This window comes from Oncorhynchus nerka, linkage group LG8, assembly GCF_034236695.1.
Source record: "Oncorhynchus nerka isolate Pitt River linkage group LG8, Oner_Uvic_2.0, whole genome shotgun sequence".
Lineage (NCBI taxonomy): Eukaryota > Metazoa > Chordata > Actinopteri > Salmoniformes > Salmonidae > Oncorhynchus > Oncorhynchus nerka.
Window position 1 is genome coordinate 52553359 of NC_088403.1, and position 20223 is coordinate 52573581.

The 20223-nt window shown below is 43.6% G+C and overlaps 1 protein-coding gene across 1 annotated transcript in view; it reads left to right on the forward strand.

The window, feature by feature from the left end:
- LOC115133554 (protein transport protein Sec24D-like) overlaps positions 1-19513 on the forward strand; it is a 33078-nt gene extending 13565 nt beyond the window's left edge. Inside the window, exons 12-23 of the mRNA XM_029666919.2 lie at positions 9190-9381; positions 10558-10651; positions 12757-12873; positions 12989-13159; positions 13603-13699; positions 13940-14085; positions 14440-14578; positions 15492-15610; positions 15972-16151; positions 17261-17452; positions 17602-17691; positions 18270-19513. Coding sequence (XP_029522779.1) covers positions 9190-9381; positions 10558-10651; positions 12757-12873; positions 12989-13159; positions 13603-13699; positions 13940-14085; positions 14440-14578; positions 15492-15610; positions 15972-16151; positions 17261-17452; positions 17602-17691; positions 18270-18410 — 1678 coding nt within the window. The 3' untranslated portion in view covers positions 18411-19513. The remainder of the gene's footprint in view (positions 1-9189; positions 9382-10557; positions 10652-12756; positions 12874-12988; positions 13160-13602; positions 13700-13939; positions 14086-14439; positions 14579-15491; positions 15611-15971; positions 16152-17260; positions 17453-17601; positions 17692-18269) is intronic.
- The last annotated feature ends 710 nt before the right edge of the window (positions 19514-20223 follow it).

Here is a 20223-nt window from a genome sequence, read left to right on the forward strand (position 1 = left end):
CTGCCAACTTGGAGTGAGACCCACTACATAGCCTTAGGGGTTACGGTGAAATGACGTAAGCCGTGTACAATGTCATAATCTTTTATACAATGCCCTGCTTTCCAAAGGATTAGCTTTGGATAACTGAAGTCTCACGTCAGAGAGAACCCACATTAGATTTATAGAAGTGTTGGTTTTCAACGCCCCCATCACCCATAATGTGTAGCTTGGTGGTTTTATATTTGGGGTGGGTTGCAGACCTCCAGATACATTATAGCCTACACTACCTCCCACTTTTCTGTCAACACATCTTCAGGGGGGGCCATATGTTCGCCTGAGCTTCATTATGCTTCCATCGCCTCAGGGTGTAACACAATACTACTGGAAATCTGCGATACCTTGCCAAATATGGTTGTCCCACATCTACAAGGCAAAGAAAAAAGCATTAAGCCAAGTATTTAAGTATCTCATCAGTTGAAAATGATTTACTAAAGGTTGTGGGGGTGGGTTGATGGGAGGGGGGAGATGCTAGGGGAAGGGAAAGAATGAGGGGGAGGGGAGAAAATGTTATGGTGCAGTGCAGACTCTAACCCTGAATCATGTCCAAGACACAAGAAGTCCGCGGCACAGATGGGTCTGATTTTTGGCTGTTTTGTGGGTCGCCAGCAAGACACAAGGTTTTGATTTACCATCGAGAAACGTATGACATACTTCACCTGACTTTCCTAAAATAACTTATTTGGAAACTGGCTCTCGCTCCTAGCCTGCATACTTATGGAGATATTTGTTCGAAACCCTTACGTCACCCCCGAAACGGTTAGGTAGTGCTCTATCCAAACAAGCCCCCTGTTTTTAAATTACTTTTCTTCCCTGTTGTCCATTGAGACTTTGCTCTCTCCTGTATTGAAACTAATGGAAAACATGTTGGAAACAGAACACTTTTATAAGGATCTGCAACGCTGCCGAAATGGCCACATTTTTGCTTCTAGCTTGCTACTGGGGAAAAGGGGCTCCAAGAAAGCACACGCAGGTGTAGACTAAATCCTGTGGTATTTTCTCCTTCATTTTAATATTTCATCACTGTTACTCAGTATGAAAACGAGCAATAAAAAGCTGCATTGCATGACTGCTTCTCATGTCAGTTCTTGATGTTGACACAAGTCTGTTCTATGGGTCTCATTTACATATGGCAGATTTAGTTATAACGAGCACCTCCTTTTATACTGGGTTAAAGTGCATGTTCTATACTGCTGTGTTCAGAAAGAAAGGGAGACAAACCCCAGTTTCCCCTGTCAGATGGGGAATACTTTTACACTTTATTTGGATAGTCCATCTGTAGTGTGACCATTTGTAGAGAATCAACTGCTTGCAAAGGTTAGGATAAGGGTTAAGTTTATGGCTAGGGGTTAGATAGTTGAAATGTTACTGATACTGAGCATCTACAGATGGACTATCCAAATAGTGATACCCATTGTTTTGATGATAAGGGTTTTAGATACAGGCCCCAGTTCAACAGACTTACTAGTCCAGCAGGCCAATTCCAAGAGCTCTAATTTGTCACTCAGGTTCTCTTCGTGCTACTACAGCTACTTTCTCTGTAGCCTCATCAACACAGAGGTGTATATAAAATAGAATTTATCTCAACTGGGTGGAATTCTCCCCAGTCCATGAAAATGAAAGGGAGATCTGTAAAGGGCTGAAAACAAAGTCATATATTTCACTGACAGTTTATTATTCATGTTATTGAACTTCTGTTGAGGCACAAGTTGGAGAGGGTTGTTTGTAAGAGAGAGAAATTCAAATCAAATCAAATCAAATTTATTTATATAGCCCTTCGTACATCAGCTGATATCTCAAAGTGCTGTACAGAAACCCAGCCTAAAACCCCAAACAGCAAACAATGCAGGTGTAAAAGCACGGTGGCTAGGAAAAACTCCCTAGAAAGGCCAAAACCTAGGAAGAAACCTAGAGAGGAACCAGGCTATGTGGGGTGGCCAGTCCTCTTCTGGCTGTGCCGGGTAGAGATTATAACAGAACATGACCAAGATGTTCAAATGTTCATAAATGACCAGCATGGTCGAATAATAAGGCAGAACAGTTGAAACTGGAGCAGCAGCACAGTCAGGTGGACTGGGGACAGCAAGGAGTCATCATGTCAGGTAGTCCTGGGGCACGGTCCTAGGGCTCAGGTCCTCCGAGAGAGAGAAAGAAAGAGAATTAGAGAGAGCATATGTGGGGTGGCCAGTCCTCTTCTGGCTGTGCCGGGTGGAGATTATAACAGAACGTGGCCAAGATGTTCAAATGTTCATAAATGACCAGCATGGTTGAATAATAGTAAGGCAGAACAGTTGAAACTGGAGCAGCAGCATGGCCAGGTGGACTGGGGACAGCAAGGAGTCATCATGTCAGGTAGTCCTGGGACATGGTCCTAGGGCCCAGGCCAGTTGAAACTGGAGCAGCAGCATGGCCAGGTGGACTGGGGACAGCAAGGAGTCATCATGTCAGGTAGTCCTGGGGCATGATCCTAGGGCTCAGGTCCTCCGAGAGAGAGAAAGAAAGAGAAGGAGAGAATTAGAGCGCACACTTAGATTCACACAGGACACCGAATAGGACAGGAGAAGTACTCCAGATATAACAAACTGACCCTAGCCCCCGACACATAAACTAATGCAGCATAAATACTGGAGGCTGAGACAGGAGGGGTCAGGAGACACTGTGGCCCCATCCGAGGACACCCCGGACAGGGCCAAACAGGAAGGATATAACCCCACCCACTTTGCCAAAGCACAGCCCCCACACCACTAGAGGGATATCTTCAACCACCAACTTACCATCCTGAGACAAGGCCGAGTATAGCCCACAAAGATCTCCGCCACAGCTCAACCCAAGGGGGGCGCCAACCCAGACAGGCCGACCACAACAGTGAATCAACCCACCCAGGTGACGCACCCCCCCAGAGACGGCATGAGAGAGCCCCAGTAAGCCAGTGACTCAGCCCCGTAACAGGGTAGAGGCAGAGAATCCCAGTGGAAAGAGGGGAATCGGCCAGGCAGAGACAGCAAGGGCGGTTCGTTGCTCCAGAGCCTTTCCGTTCACCTTCCCACTCCTGGGCCAGACTACACTCAATCATATGACCCACTGAAGAGATGAGTCTTCAGTAAAGACTTAAAGGTTGAGACCGAGTTTGCGTCTCTGACATGGGTAGGCAGACCGTTCCATAAAAATGGAGCTCTATAGGAGAAAGCCCTGCCTCCAGCTGTTTGCTTAGAAATTCTAGGGACAATTAGGAGGCCTGCGTCTTGTGACCGTAGCGTACGTGTAGGTATGTACGGCAGGACCAAATCAGAGAGATAGGTAGGAGCAAGCCCATGTAATGCTTTGTAGGTTAGCAGTAAAACCTTGAAATCAGCCCTTGCTTTGACAGGAAGCCAGTGTAGAGAGGCTAGCACTGGAGTAATATGATCAAATTTTTGGTTCTAGTCAGGATTCTAGCAGCCGTATTCAGCACTAACTGAAGTTTATTTAGTGCTTTATCCGGGTAGCCGGAAAATAGAGCATTGCAGTAGTCTAACCTAGAAGTGACAAAAGCATGGATTAATTTTTCTGCATCATTTTTGGACAGAAAGTTTCTGATTTTTGCAATGTTACGTAGATGGAAAAAAGCTGTCCTCGAAATGGTCTTGATATGTTCTTCAAAAAGAGAGATCAGGGTCCAGAGTAACGCCGAGGTCCTTCACAGTTTTATTTGAGACGACTGTACAACCATTAAGATTAATTGTCAGATTCAACAGAAGATCTCTTTGTTTCTTGGGACCTAGAACAAGCATCTCTGTTTTGTCCGAGTTTAATAGTAGAAAGTTTGCAGCCATCCACTTCCTTATGTCTGAAACACATGCTTCTAGCGAGGGCAATTTTGGGGCTTCACCATGTTTCATTGAAATGTACAGCTGTGTGTCATCCGCATAGCAGTGAAAGTTTACATTATGTTTTGAATAACATCCCCAAGAGGTAAAATATATAGTGAAAACAATAGTGGTCCTAAAACAGAACCTTGAGGAACACCGAAATTTACAGTTGATTTGTCAGAGGACAAACCATTCACAGAGACAAACTGATATCTTTCCGACAGATAAGATCTAAACCAGGCCAGAACATGTCCGTGTAGACCAATTTGGGTTTCCAATCTCTCCAAAAGAATGTGGTGATCGATGGTATCAAAAGCAGCACTAAGGTCTAGGAGCACGAGGACAGATGCAGAGCCTCGGTCCGTTGCCATTAAAATGTCATTTACCACCTTCACAAGTGCCGTCTCAGTGCTATGATGGGGTCTAAAACCAGACTGAAGCATTTCGTATACATTGTTTGTCTTCAGGAAGGCAGTGAGTTGCTGCGCAACAGCCTTCTCTAAAATTTTTGAGAGGAATGGAAGATTCGATATAGGCCGATAGTTTTTATATTTTCTGGGTCAAGGTTTGGCTTTTTCAAGAGAGGCTTTATTACTGCCACTTTTAGTGAGTTTGGTACACATCCAGTGGATAGAGAGCCGTTTATTATGTTCAACATAGGAGGGCCAAGCACAGGAAGCAGCTCTTTCAGTAGTTTAGTTGGAATAGGGTCCAGTATGCAGCTTGAAGGTTTAGAGGCCATGATTATTTTCATCATTGTGTCAAGAGCTATAGTACTAAAAGACTTGAGCGTCTCTCTTGATCCTAGGTCCTGGCAGAGTTGTGCAGACTCAGGACAACTGAGGTTTGGAGGAATACGCAGGTTTAAAGAGGAGTCCGTAATTTGCTTTCTAATAATCATAATCTTTTCCTCAAAGAAGTTCATGAATTTATCACTGCTAAAGTGAAAGTCATCCTCTCTTGGGGAATGCTGCTTTTTAGTTAGCTTTGCGACAGTATCAAAAAGGAATTTCGGATTGTTCTTATTTTCCTCAATTAAGTTAGAAAAATAGGATGATCGAGCAGCAGTAAGGGCTCTTCGGTACTGCACGGTACCGTCCTTCCAAGCTAGTCGGAAGACTTCCAGTTTGGTGTGGCGCCATTTCCGTTCCAATTTTCTGGAAGCTTGCTTCAGAGCTCGGGTATTTTCTGTGTACCAGGGAGCTAGTTTCTTATGAGACATTTTTTAGTTTTTAGGGGTGCAACTGCATCTAGGGTATTGCAAGGTTAAATTGAGATACTCAGTTAGGTGGTTAACGGATTTTTGTCCTCTGGCGTCCTTGGGTAGGCAGAGGGAGTCTGGAAGGGCATCAAGGAATCTTTGTGTTGTCTGTGAATTTATAGCACGACTTTTGATGTTCCTTGGTTGGGGTCTGAGCAGATTATTTGTTGCAATTGCAAACGTAATAAAATGGTGGTCCGATAGTCCAGGATTATGAGGAAAAACATTAAGATCCACAACATTTATTCCATGGGACAAAACTAGGTCCAGCGTATGACTGTGACAGTGAGTGGGTCCAGAGACATGTTGGACAAAACCCACTGAGTCGATGATGGCTCGAAAGCCTTTTGGAGTGGGTCTGTGGACTTTTCCATGTGAATATTAAAGTCACCAAAGATTAGAATATTATCTGCAATGACTACAAGGTCCGATAGGAATTCAGGGAACTCAGTGAGAAACGCTGTATATGGCCCAGGAGGCCTGTAAACAGTAGCTATAAAAAGTGATTGAGTAGGCTGCATAGATTTCATGACTAGAAGCTCAAAAGGAAAACGTCATTTTTTTTTTGTAAATTGACATTTGCTATCGTAAATGTTAGCAACACCTCCGCCTTTGCGGGATGCACGGGGATATGCTCACTAGTGTAGCCAGGAGGTGAGGCCTCATTTAACACAGTAAATTCATCAGGCTTAAGCCATGTTTCAGTCAGGCCAATCACATCAAGATTATGATCAGTGATTAGTTCATTGACTATAATTGCCTTTGAAGTAAGGGATCTAACATTAAGTAGCCCTATTTTGAGAAGTGAGGTATCATGATCTCTTTCAGTAATGACAGGAATGGAGGTGGTCTTTATCCTAGTGAGATTGCTAAGGCGAACACCGCCATGTTTAGTTTTGCCCAACCTAGGTCGAGGCACAGACACGGTCTCAATGGTGATAGCTGAGCTGACTACACTGACTATGCTAGTGGCAGACTCCACTATGCTGGCAGGCTGGCTAATAGCCTGCTGCCTGGCCTGCACCCTATTTCATTGTGGAGCTAGAGGAGTTAGAGCCCTGTCTATGTTGGTAGATAAGATGAGAGCACCCCTCCAGCTAGGATGGAGTCCATCACTCCTCAGCAGGTCAGGCTTGGTCCTGTTTGTGGGTGAGTCCCAGAAAGAGGGCCAATTATCTACAAATTCTATCTTTTGGGAGGGGCAGAAAACAGTTTTCAACCAGCGATTGAGTTGTGAGACTCTGCTGTAGAGCTCATCACTCCCCTAACTGGGAGGGGGCCAGAGACAATTACTCGATGCCGACACATCTTTCTAGCTGATATGCACGCAGAAGCTATGTTGCGCTTTGGTGATCTCTGACTGTTTCATCCTAACATCGTTGGTGCCGACGTGGATAACAATATCTCTATACTCTCTACACTCGCCAGTTTTAGCTTTAGCCAGCACCATCTTCAGATTAGCCTTAACGTCGGTAGCCCTGCCCCGGGTAAACAGTGTATGATCGCTGGATGATTCGCTTTAAGTCTAATACTGCGGGTAATGGAGTCGCCAATGACTAGAGTTTTCAATTTGTCAGAGCTAATGGTGGGAAGCTTCGGCGTCTCAGACCCCGTAACGGGAGGAGTAGAGACCAGAAGACTCGGCCTCTGACACCGACCCGCTGCTTAATGGGGAAAACCGGTTGAAAGTTTCTGTCGGCTGAATGAGCGACACGGTTGAGCGTTCCTACAGCATTTCCTTCCAGAAACCGTGAGAAAATTGTCCGGCTGCGGGGACTGTGCCAGGGATTTATACTACTATCTGTACTTACTGGTGGCACAGACGCTGTTTCATCCTTTCCTACACTAAAATTACCCTTGCCTAACGATTGCGTCTGAAGCTGGGCTTGCAGTACAGCTATCCTCGCCGAAAGGCGAGCACAGCGGCTGCAATTAGAAGGCATCATGTTAATGTTACTACTTAGCTTCGGCTGTTGGAGGTCCTGACGAATCGTGTCCAGATAAAGCGTCCGGAGTGAAAAAGTTGAGGAAAAAATAAATATATGAACGGTAATTAAAAAGTGAAAACCGTAAAGTTGTCAGGTAGCAAAATAGGTTGGCAACAAAACGCACAGCAACTCGAAAACAAGTGTGTGTGGACATTAAATCACATGACATCAGAGATGGCAGTCATCTTAATTGAAAGCATATGAGGCCCCTTTTTTACTTCACCTATCAGCACTTTGCCCTGAAGAAAAACAATCCTAACCCTCTTTCTGTGGATGTTTGTGTAAGTTCGTCAGGCATGACTGGGTGATGGCCCTTTTGTTTTTGTGTTTTTGGAGTGGTGGATGCTGGAAGAGGTGCCCAACCCCGGAATGAGACCCTCTCCTCCAATCTGTTTTTGTGTTTTTGGAGTGGTGGATGCTGGAAGAGGTGCCCAACCCCGGAATGAGACCCTCTCCTCCAATCTGTTTTTGTGTTTTTGGAGTGGTGGATGCTGGAAGAGGTGCCCAACCCCGGAATGAGACCCTCTCCTCCAATCTGTTTTTTTCTTTTCCTTAAAAATGGGTTTCTGCACCCAGGAATGTTTTTAACTCTAAAACTTCTCTCTAAAACACTCGTAGTTAATTTATTTATTTATGGCGGGAAGTTGTTTTGCTAGAGCAAATAAATATACAAAGGTCTGAAAAACCGGGCATGAGATTGTGCCTTTTGACGTAGTGATATCGGAGAGGTTGAAGGAAAACCATTAGCGCTCTAATTAAGCAATAAGGCCCGAGGGGGTGTGGTATATGGCCAATATACCACGGCTAAGGACTATTCTTACGCACGACGCAATAAGCCACCACAAATCCCTGAGGTGCCTTATTGCTATTATAAACCAATCAGCATCAGGGCTCGAACCACCTAGTTTATAATTTAACATTACCTATTGAAGCATCAATAACCAAAACATGGATCGTAATGAAAGGAGCGATTACATAGGTCAACTTTAGATCTGGCTGTCCCATATCCTGTAGTACTGTATGCCTATTTGGCTGAGGCTAACATGACTGCGTTAAATATCCTGTAGTACTGTATGCCTATTTGGCTGAGGCTAACATGACTGCGTTAAATATCCTGTAGTACTGTATGCCTATTTGGCTGAGGCTAACATGACTGCGTTAAATATCCTGTAGTACTGTATGCCTATTTGGCTGAAGCTAACATGACTGCGTTAAATATCCTGTAGTACTGTATGCCTATTTGGCTGAGGCTAACATGACTGCGTTAAATATCCTGTAGTACTGTATGCCTATTTGGCTGAAGCTAACATGACTGCGTTAAATATCCTGTAGTACTGTATGCCTATTTGGCTGAGGCTAACATGACTGCGTTAAATATCCTGTAGTACTGTATGCCTATTTGGCTGAAGCTAACATGACTGCGTTAAATATCCTGTAGTACTGTATGCCTATTTGGCTGAGGCTAACATGACTGCGTTAAATATCCTGTAGTACTGTATGCCTATTTGGCTGAGGCTAACATGACTGCGTTAAAATACTATTTCAAGTCTTTCAAATTCTTTGAGCATTTGCTTGAGCCTGCCTGATGGGCGGAGTTGATACATTTGGGAATATTGTATTGTTTCTATTACCAGGTCCGTTAGCTAACACTGCTTGCAAACAGTGTGTGTATCCACGTTGATTTGTTATCCGTTCTTGTCATATCATGTTTAGAATACAACTTCAGAATAGGGGACTGATCTGCCGCTTATTGGCCATTTTATGTCAGAGTGCGTCAGCGACTATAACAATTTAGTGATTACTTAATCTATGCTGTAACATAGTTCCCTGTAATGACAAGCATGTTTAGTTCAAATAAAAAACTATTCTGAAAGGTTCTCTCTTCTAGCCTGATCCCAAATTTGTGTATGTTTTAGGCAAATATTATCAATGACATGACTATCATTAATGACTCATGCCAGGCTACTGCTTCTCGCTCTCTCTCTTTTTCTCTTCCCCCCCCCCTAAATGACACTAACGCTCATCCCCAACTTTGCCCCCTCTTCCTCCCGCACAGAGAGGATGGTGCCGAGAGTTCGACGGTGAAGGTGGGCTTCGTCACTTACAACAAGATCCTACACTTCTACAACGTGAAGAGTGCCCTGGCCCAGCCTCAGATGATGGTGGTGTCCGACACGGCCGAGATGTTTGTCCCACTGCTCGACGGCTTCCTCGTCAACTTCCAGGAGTCTCGCGCCGTCATCAACAAGTAAGGGGCACACCTCTGACATGAGAATTGACTTGAGTAGTGATGCTTGATTGCATGTTTTCAAATATTTAGATATGTGCATTATTGTTTATGAATAGCAATAGGCAGGTCATTGGTAATGTTAGGCATCTGAACCTTTTTGAAGGAGGCATTGACAATATTTAGCTTATATAGCCCAATTGGAGGGGCAGGATGAACTCTGCACATTGTCAGACTTTGGGGTGTAGATTACAATCTGATGCAGACCAAAGGGTACATTCTGTCTGAAACAATCTTACTTCGTGGGTTTGTAGTGGTGTCTTTCTTTTTGATAAATGTATACATTGTCTTTATCTCCAGCGCCTTCTCAAAGCCTGTCGATGTGCATCTATTTCTGTCAAAGCTCATTTCTGAGCAACATTTTTCATGTCATGAAAACAATTGTTGAATGACAACATTTGATTATCTTGCAACACCAGGTGTCCAAGGCCTCATTTTATCCGTAGTTTCGGTGGTTTTCATCACAAATGTCAAGATAACGTTGAAAAACAGTTGCTTCCAGAGAAGTGGTCCCTGGAAATATTTTATATTAAAAAGACCCATGTGGATTTATATGGAAAATGGTCTTATCTATGCAGTTGTATGACACGGCATCAAAATGATTTATTACAACTTGGTATTTTGGTATGTCTATGATAAATCTCTTACTCCCAGATCAACCATTTTTCTCAACTTGTACAATATAATTAAACAAATGTGAGTTGAGTCCTTGGTTTAGATCCAAATATGACTTTGTAGCAACAACAAAATTCTTCCTAAGGTGTTTTATCTACTGCATGAGCTGAGAAATTCACTCTTCTAAACTGTCTATGTGCATGATACTCTTCCAATGATCTGTGTAATTGTAAGGACAATACCCTTGGATGTAGCCACTGGCTGTCCCAGTAATCGAAAATAACTTTTTCCTTATCTCTCTTCCTTGATAAACCACAGACTGTTAAAATAACTGGATGGACACTGACCGTAGTACTTACACCCATCACCTCCTTTCAGATTAGCAGTCATAAAGGAAAGGAGGCAATGAAACAGCTATTTTAACACAATTGGGACAGAGCAAATTGTGTATCTACCAAGTGTTGAACACAATGTTCCAGAGGTGAATGATTGTGACACTTCCTCCCTCTCACTCCTCTCCAGTCTCCTGGACCAGATCCCTGATATGTTTGCAGACACCAACGAGAGCGAGACGGTCTTTGCCCCCGTCATCCAGGCTGGGGTAGAGGCACTCAAGGTGAGAGGCTAGATGTCAACTCTGTCACACACGAGGGAATGGGATAGTAGGGCAGCTGTTACTTTGTCCAGGCGGTGATGGACTCCAAAGTACCCAATAACCTCTGATTTCATTACAATTCTTTATTTACATAGGGACAGATAGAAAAACACTGGCACATTGAAATGAAAAGACGACAGACCCACATAATAATTTGATAAAGTACATTGTGACATCGATTAAACTCAAAGCTAGAGGAATTATAATAGTCCAAAAAAATAAGTTTGTCAGCTGTAGAGGCCATCTAAACTTTTTGCAGTCACAGCCCCAAAAAAGGGATTTTTTTTTTGTCAGCATAGTCCATTATACCGTGCGTTCTCAGTTGGCATTGTGCCTTAAACAGTTTCTCCATCAACCCAATGACTCTGCAACTTTCCGTTTTGCTTCTTAATAGAACTGTTTATTTAATCGGCTCCAACTGAATTTTTCCCACCGGCTTGCATTCAGTTTGAATTAATGTGTGGTAGAGGTCACGTCATTTCACATGCGAACAGACAGCCTTGCAGAAAATCTCATTTGAATTGGCACGTGCGCCGAATACAACAGGTGTAGACCTTACCGTGAAATACTTACTTACAAGCCCTTAACCAACAATGCATTTCAAGAAAGAGTTCAAATATTTATTAAATAAACAAAATTTTAAAAAAGTAATACAATAAGAAGGTTAGTGGAGGTAATTTGTACATGTAGGTAGGGGTAAAGTGACTATGCATAGATAGTGGTGCAGCAGTCTAAGGTACTGCATCTCTGTGCTAGAGGCTTCACTACAGACACTGGTTCGATTCCAGGCTGTATCACAACCGGCTGTGATTGGGAGTCCCATAGGTCGGCGCACAATTGGCCCAGCGTTGGCCGGGGTAGGCCTTCATTGTAAAAAAATAATTTATTCTTGCCTAGTTAAATAAAAGGTAAAATAAACAGTGAGTAGCACCAGTGTAAAAACAAATGGGGGGGTGTCAATATAAATAGTCTGGGTGGCAGTATTCTGCAGTATTTTGGCTTGGGGGTAGAAGCTGTTAAGGAGCCTTTTGGAACTAGACTTGGTGCTCTGAAACTGCTTGCCGTGCGGTAGCAGAGAGAACAATTTGACTTTGGTGAGTCTTTGACCAAAATTGTTTTGACCTTCCTCTGACATCACCTAGTATATAGGTCCTGGGTGGCAGGAACCTTGGCCATACCAGGCGGTGATGCGACCGGGTCAGAATGTTCTCGATGGTGCAGCTGTATAACTTTTTGAGGATCTGGGCACCCATGCCAAATCTTTTCAGTCTCCCAAGGGTGTTGTCGTGACCTCTTCACAGCTTTCTTGGTGTGTTTGGACCATGATAGTTTGTTGGTGATGTGCACATCAAGGAACTTGAAACTCTCTACCCGCTCCACTACAGCCCCGTCAATGTGAATGAGTGCGTGTTCGGCCCTCCTTTTCCTGTAGTCCACAATCAGCTCCTTGGTCTTACTCACGTTGAGGGAGAGGTTGTTGTCTTGGCACCAGACTGCCAGGTCTCTGACCTCCCTATAGGCTGTCTCATCATTGTCGGTGATCAGGCCTTAATGATGATGTTGGAGTCGTGCTTGGCCACGCAGTCGTGGGTGAACAGGGAGTACAGGAGGGGACTAAGCACGCACCCCTGAGGGGCCCCCGTATTGAGGATCAGTGTGGCAGATGTTGTTGCCTCCCCTTACCACCTGGGGGCGGCCCGTCAGGAAGTCAAGGATCCAGTTGCAGAGGGAGGTGTTTAGTCCAGGGTCCTTAGGTTAGTGATGAGCTTTGTGGGCACTGTGGTGCTGATCTGTAGTCAATGAACATCATTCTCACAGGTGTTCCTTTTGTCCAGGTGGGAAAATGCCCATTGACTCTGTTGATTTAGCCATCTGTTGACCTACACTTAAACCCTAGAATCCCCTCACTGAACGTGAAAATAATGAGGCCCGTCTAGGTCAAATCAATGTTGTTCCCTTCATTGAAACGGTCACACAAGGAAATACTTGAATGTACACCTTTTCCCTGTATTCACTCTCTCCTGTTGTTCCCTCTCTGTAATGTTATTTATTTTTGTTTTCTCCAGACAGCAGAATGCAGTGGCAAGCTGTTCATCTTCCACTCATCCATCCCCACCGCCGAGGCCCCTGGGAAACTGAAGAACAGGGACGACAAGAAGCTGATCAACACAGAAAAAGAGAAGGTAAAGAAAAATAGCCCGTCTTTTGCATTTAAAACAAAGTGGACCATGTTATCATTGGCTATTAAAAGCTTGCTTTCTAAAATGTGTGTTGTTTGGTTCCCCTGCGGTGTCCTAGACTCTGTTCCAGCCCCAGAAGGGTGTGTACGAGCAGCTCTCCAAGGACTGTGTGTCTCAGGGTTGCAGCGTGGATCTCTTCCTCTTCCCCAGCCAGTATGTGGACCTCGCCACAATGGGAGACGTCCCCACACACACAGGAGGCTCCATTTTCAAGTACAGCAACTTCCAGGTATGCACAAACAGTAATGCAAACAACTGCACAATACAGTTTGTTTTTACATTTGAGTCATTTAGCAGACACTCTTAACCAGAATGACATACAGGTTCAATTAGATTTAAGTGCCTTGTCCAAGGGCACATAAACAGATTTATCACCTAGTCAGCTCAGGGATTCGAACCAGCCGCCATCTGTTATTGGCCCGACACTCTATCCGCTAAGCTACCTGCCGTCTCGTTCCCCAGAGCGCTCTTTTTATGCCACAGACCATCTTATTTTTACACACTGCCATTTTGAGTCCATGAATCGTTATCTTATCTTACACATGAAATTACTCTCATTACATGAAATGCATTAAAGCCCATTTTCTCATTCAGATCTTGGCACTGGACCAATATTCCATGGAGTATAATTGGGGGAAACTCTGTTACCTTGTGGTTGACTGTGTATTTCAGGTGGAAATGGATGGAGAGCATTTCTTGAGTGACCTGAGGAAGGATGTGGAGAAGGCCATCGGGTTTGACGCCATCATGAGAGTCCGCACCAGCACAGGTAATTCAGTCAACTGTTTTTAGTGTATTGCACTTGTATGTACTTAAAAAAAAGAGGTACAGTTTAGATTGTAGAATTTAAGAACATTTTAAATTACATTTGTTTCCAATAGTTTTACATCGCCAGATAATTCCAATGCTTAAATTATGCATGGATTAAAAGGTATTTAGGTCAAATTGGTTTTAATACTGCTAGACTGTATTGCACTTCAAGACACTAACTCATAGTCTCTCCGGGCAGGCTTCAGGGCTACAAACTTCTTCGGTGCTATCCACATGAACAACACCACAGATGTGGAGATGGCTGCCGTGGACTGTGACAAGGCTGTGACTGTGGAGTTCAAACACGATGACAAACTTAGTGAGGAGACGGGCGCACTCATGCAGGTGTGTCTCTCTCTCTCACACACACACACACACACACACACACACACACACACACACACACACGACAAACAAAAAAAATAACACCACATTGTTTTGCTGAAGTAATCTTAAGCTTTTGTTTTGAATGGTTACCACTTATCAGATATTTAGGCTCACTGCAAAGTGGATATTTGACTGCAACAAATACAAAATATGCATCATATTTAATAACCAATGTATCCCATTCACAATGTGTTTTCAGCCAAAGGTTCCACAAAGCTTTAAACATCCTACTCTGACATGTAAGATTGAAATCATGACAGGCTTTTGACCCTCTAACGGCTTCTGTGTGTGTGTGTGTGTTCCGTTTCCCAGTGTGCCTTGCTGTACACGACCGTCAGCGGCCAGCGTCGTTTGCGGATCCACAACCTCAGTCTGAACTGCAGCGCCCAGCTGTCTGAGCTATACAAGAGCTGTGAGACTGACGCCCTCATCAACTTCTTTGCCAAGTCAGGTGACTGCACACAGCAGAGTATTACTGTATTTAGGCTTGTGTTCAGTAAGGGCCCAATGAGATGCCCAATAAATCCACTTCCCATCTAGGAAGATTCGATTCGATATGAAGAGTTATTCACCAAAGTTCCGGAGCATGTCTAAGTATTTTTATAAGCCTTTGGGCTGGATGTATCAGTAGTTCATACATACAGAATCTGAGAATAATTACTCTTACCTCAAATAGAGACAATGTGTTTGAAAGCGACTGTTTTTCAGGAAGCTGTGCCATTTTCCCCCACATGGGCCAGTCCCCTAGCATTTTGAGTTCTACCAATGAGCTTCAGCCCCTTGCCATTTGAGTGACAGCTAGCAAGAGGCACATGATGCACACACAGCAGAGAGAGAGAGGGCAATGACGTGGTGCACATATGTGACGTAGTACACAATTTTCAGGGACCACTTGGCTCGTGAGCGCTACTTTCAGATCTACTGGCTGAAAAGTATACACAAGTACTGGAGAATCTCTTGAATTAAATAGTCAGATCATTGGATGTAACATACTTGGCTGGTGTGTTTTATTATGCATAATGATACCCAATATGTAGACCTTTATCTGGGAAATCTGCTTCAGTCGACTCGTGACTTGTGGCTTCAACATTGCTGGTCGATGGTGTCATAATTCTACTTTAGTTAAATACACCTCATGCATCACTTTAGCTTCCTGATACCCAGTATATCTAAATCACCTTATAAGATAACTAAGAGGTGAAGTGAGTCTTTTAAAACCAGAACCATATGCCTCCCATAAAGTATTAGTGACAAGCAAACTTGTTGTATGACATGAGAGCACTTTAGACAGCTTTAGTGTGGGAACACAGTTACTGACCTACAAATGCCCTCTACCTCTCCCTTCATCACTCCCTCTCTCTCAGCGTACCGTGCCATGCTGAACCAGCCCCTGAAGACGGTGAGGGAGATTCTGGTCAACCAGACGGCCCACATGCTGGCCTGCTACAGGAAAAACTGTTCCAGTCCCTCCGCTGCCAGCCAGGTCAGTGGCACAGAACACTGTGGACAACTTTCATAGAATAAAAAGTTGTCTTTATTTTATTTATTTTTTTACTTCTCTGTGTTATGGTCGCTTTTTACAAATGCAGTGGTGTGATTTAACTCCTAAGCTGGTGACATTTCAAGTATCTAGTTTTAAAGAAGTGTACAAACATCCATTAACTTATAGGTGCAGGGTACAAAAGTAAACTGATAAAAGAAAGACCAAAGGATTCCTGCAAATTTGATTCCTACTGCAGTTTTAGGTTTGCTTTCGTCATTTCAAGTATCGCAAACATTGTTACTATAGTGTCAGGGAGTCGTGTATTAGGGGTTCTCACTTGCTCCTCTCTCCCCTTGTGTAGCTGATTCTGCCTGATGCCATGAAGGTGTTCCCAGTCTACTTAAACAGCCTGATGAAGACTGGTCCCTTGGTGGGCAGCGCTGAGCTCTCTACAGACGACAGGGCTCACCAGAGACTCATCGCCATGGCCATGGGGGTGGAGGATACCCAGCTGCTGCTCTACCCACGCCTTATCCCACTGGTGAGACAACGCTCTCCTGCCTTATCCTGCTGAAGAAACCGCACACGCACAAACGCACCCACCTCTGGCTCTACCCATGTCCCATCAATCTCACTCCCTCTCTCGGAGGTCCTTTTTACCAACTGCAATTACATTTTTCTATGATTCTGATACAGGTTTCCTTCCTCATTTAGGTAAATGGACCTCCAATCTTAAGTGTTCTATCACTATCCCACTTCTTGCCATCATATTGTTAGTGCGTAGTTCTGGCTACATGGTTTTCACTTAATTGATCAAAAGATACTCTGGGATATATACTGAATATCACTCTGGTCAAGGGATACAATAAAGAAACTGAAAGATATTCCGTGTGGATCCCATGTTCCTGATGAACAGCAGAGGGCAGCATTTCGCTGCACCTCCCTACAACATAGTTGATGCATTTACTAGTTCTTTGGTATTGGCATCCGTAAAGTGTGACATCCTCTTATTTGATATGGCAACTCATTCCACAAAAATGATGGCATTTGTATGAGGTTGTGTATTGCATGCCAGCACACAAACAATTACCCAGCAAAACCTGCCATTTTGAGGTGGCTGATAAGAGACGCTGAATGAATAGTGTGTGCATGAGACTTCAGAGAAGAGTATGAGGGTAAATAGTTGCCCTCAGTAGAATAATTACACGCTTCATAATTGTGACACAATGGCAGTTATTTGTTCTCCTTCACATCAATTGCCATGTTTGCTGGGAAAGTTCCAGGCACTTGTGATTCATTTGTGGGTCACAGCAAACACGGCAATTGTTTTAAAGAAATACTTTAAGATGTGCATAATTAGGGTTGGAATGTTCCTCCTAATAATATGCTGCAAACTCTGGAGCACTGCTCACCAGAATGAAAGTGCAAGATGCATTTAACTTGTCAACCCACCTTGATATGGCAAACAAATAGTAGCAGTCTCATTGAAAAGGTGTACAGCTCAATATTTTGTAAGGACTCATCTCAAAATGCTATTGTTGGGGTCCAGTTTATACAATGGTTCTTGTTACAGATTGTGGTCTAACATGAGTCATGTGCAGCCCCCTCCATATCTTTGAAGTTCTATTCATTCATTGATTCCTCCTCCAGCACAATATGGATGTTGCCAGTGATGTGGTGCCAGCTCCAGTGCGCTGTTCTGAGGAGCGCCTGACAGATGCTGGCATGTTCCTGCTGGAGAATGGGCGCTCCCTCTTCCTGTGGCTGGGCCAGGCCTGCCCCCCAGAGCTGGTCCAGAGAGTCTTCAATGTGCCCTCCTTCGCCCACCTGCCCGCTGACCTGGTGAGGACCAGAACTCCCTTACGCCCAAGCTCTACAGAGGATGGAGTGTTTTGAAACACCTTAGTTAGATACCATTAGTTCAGATATTTGAAAAGTTAATTCAAGACTGCATAGAAAGAACATATCACTAATATTCATGTGTTTTCCAGAGCTCCCTGCCAGTTCTGGATAACCCACAGTCTAAGAAGCTGCGTTCCATCATTGACTCATTGCTTGACCAGAGGCCCAGCGCCATGAAGGTACAGTATTCCATGTATTGGTTACTGTTACTATGCATACTTTCCACTGGATGTCTAAACTACTTTGATATAATTAAAGAACAGTATCTGTTTGTTGAATTGGGAAACAAATGTAGCCATATTTATCACATGGTCATAAATCTTACTTTTAAGCCCTGGGAACAATAAAATCACATATTCAACAGGCTGCCCAAGCTTACACTCTTTTTTGCTTGAAAGCAACTGCCAAAAAATGAAAGGAGTAGTGAAATATGTTGCTGTTGATATAGAATAATATTAATAATAGACTGGGTAAGTTTGAGCAAGCTTTAAAAAAAAACTGAAAGCATTTTGTGCAACAGTGTGCACCTCAGGTCCTCGAGGGCTACCAGGTCTGCTGGTTCCATTCTAGCTGATGAACACCTCCCAAGATGCTCATCAGCTAGAATGAAAACCAGGAGTGTCTTCTTACTATTTACATCATTTAGCGATTAATTGCCAGGGAGAAAGAAAAACAACCAGGACTGTAGTCCTTGAGGACCAAAGCTGTGCACTGGAGTTGGGGTAAGGTCCTAAGCTGACTGTGTTCCTGTGTATAGCTTCTGATCGTGAAGCAGAAAGACCGGTCTGAGATGCTGTTCCGCCAGCACCTGGTGGAGGACAAGGGGCCCCATGGTGGAGCCTCCTACATGGACTTCCTGTGCTACGTCCACTGCGAGATCAGACAAGTCCTCACTTAACCCCCCCCCTTCCCTGGATATCACCTCTTACAGAGTCCATAGCTGCCTTTCCAACAACTCTTTAACCCCTTATTCCACACAAACCTACAGGACTACCGTTCTCTCTCTCATCTGTCAGAGTATCAGGATCTGTGCTCCAGTTTGCATTGTACATTTGTCTACATATGAGTCAGTTTGACTTCTTTAAGTCAGCAGAATTTATGTACATTAACAATGAACTGATTTCTATGTAAATTGGCCAATGGTTGTAAAAGGAATTGCTGGGATTCGGGACACATTAGGCCCTCCATTTGCAACATTAGACAGTTGGTTTCACTATTGAGTAAACCCAATTTTTATTAGTGTATATTTAGCTTTTTTATTGCCAATGTCTGTTTCTAAGCACATACATTCCTCGTCACAATTTCTCATTAGGGAAGAGTTGACAGAATTTCACAGCATCAAATGGTAATTTAGTCACATGGGTTGGAATAAACATCTGGTTGCCATGACTGAAAATTGGTGACGTGGCTATTAAATTAATGGCTCACTTTACCATTAGTGATTGGATTCCATTGTTTTTCCATTCCCCTCAGGTATGGAGAGAAAGTCCTAGCTAGATTATTGAATCAAGGCCAAATCCAGTGACAACTCCCTGACAAACATGGGACAAATAACCCAAATCATATCTGTAAAGATGAGATTAAACATTCCACACTCTTAATTCCAATTGTATACCTTGGTTTTTCTCTTCAAGTTACTGCTTATGTCTCATTTACTGGCATTATCATTACTTTAATATATAAAGTCAATTATTGGTTGTTTGTATGCGAGGAGGAGGTTTTGGGGGAAATGGAGTTCCTGTGCCAGTTCAATCTGCCTTAATTTTTTTGTTGTAAACATAGGCCATTAGTCTATTCCAGTGAGATACAGATTTCAATCTAAGGTTTGTATGCAAACATATCTCAGGTCATACCTAGCAATTGTGGTGCAGAGATGGGAAAACAGTGGCGTAACTTGAATGGATGTATTCGAGTGAAGGGGCCTTGGAGTAGATTCTGAGCCTAAAGCCTATATATCTATATAAAAAATATTGTTTTTGATTAAATTCCTGACTACATCAAGCTTTTGAGAAGTTATGTGCTTGTCTTATTTCCATTGAAATTCTCACTAACAATCTTGTTGAGCAGTGTTTGGAAAAAGTACCAAATTGTCATACTTGCAAAGTAAAGATACATCAATAAAGACTCAAGTAAAAGGGGAAAGTCACCCGGTAACATCTGAGTAAGTCTAAAAGTATTTGGTTTTAAATATACTTGATCAAAAGTGAAAGTATGAATCACATCAAATTCCTTATTAAGCCTACCGGATGTAACTATTTTCTTTACGGAGAGCCAGGAGCTGAGATGGGGTGGGAAGATGGGTGAGATGGGGTGGGAAGATGGGTGAGATGGGGTGGGAAGATGGGTGAGATGGGGTGGGAAGATGGGTGAGATGGATGGGAAGATGGGTGAGTAGATGGGTGAGATGGGGTGGGAAGATGGGTGAGATGGGTGGGGAGATGGGAAGATGGGTGAGTACATTTACATTTACATTTAAGTCATTTAGCAGACGCTCTTATCCAGAGCGACTTACAAATTGGTGCTTTCACCTTATGACATCCAGTGGAACAGCCACTTTACAATAGTGCATCTAGGTCTTTTAAGGGGGGGGGGAGGGGGAGAAGGATTACTTTATCCTATCCATCGAGTAGATGGGTGAGATGGGGTGGGAAGATGGGTGAGATGGGGTGAGTAGATGGGTGAGATGGGGTGGGGAACTCGGACACAATTTC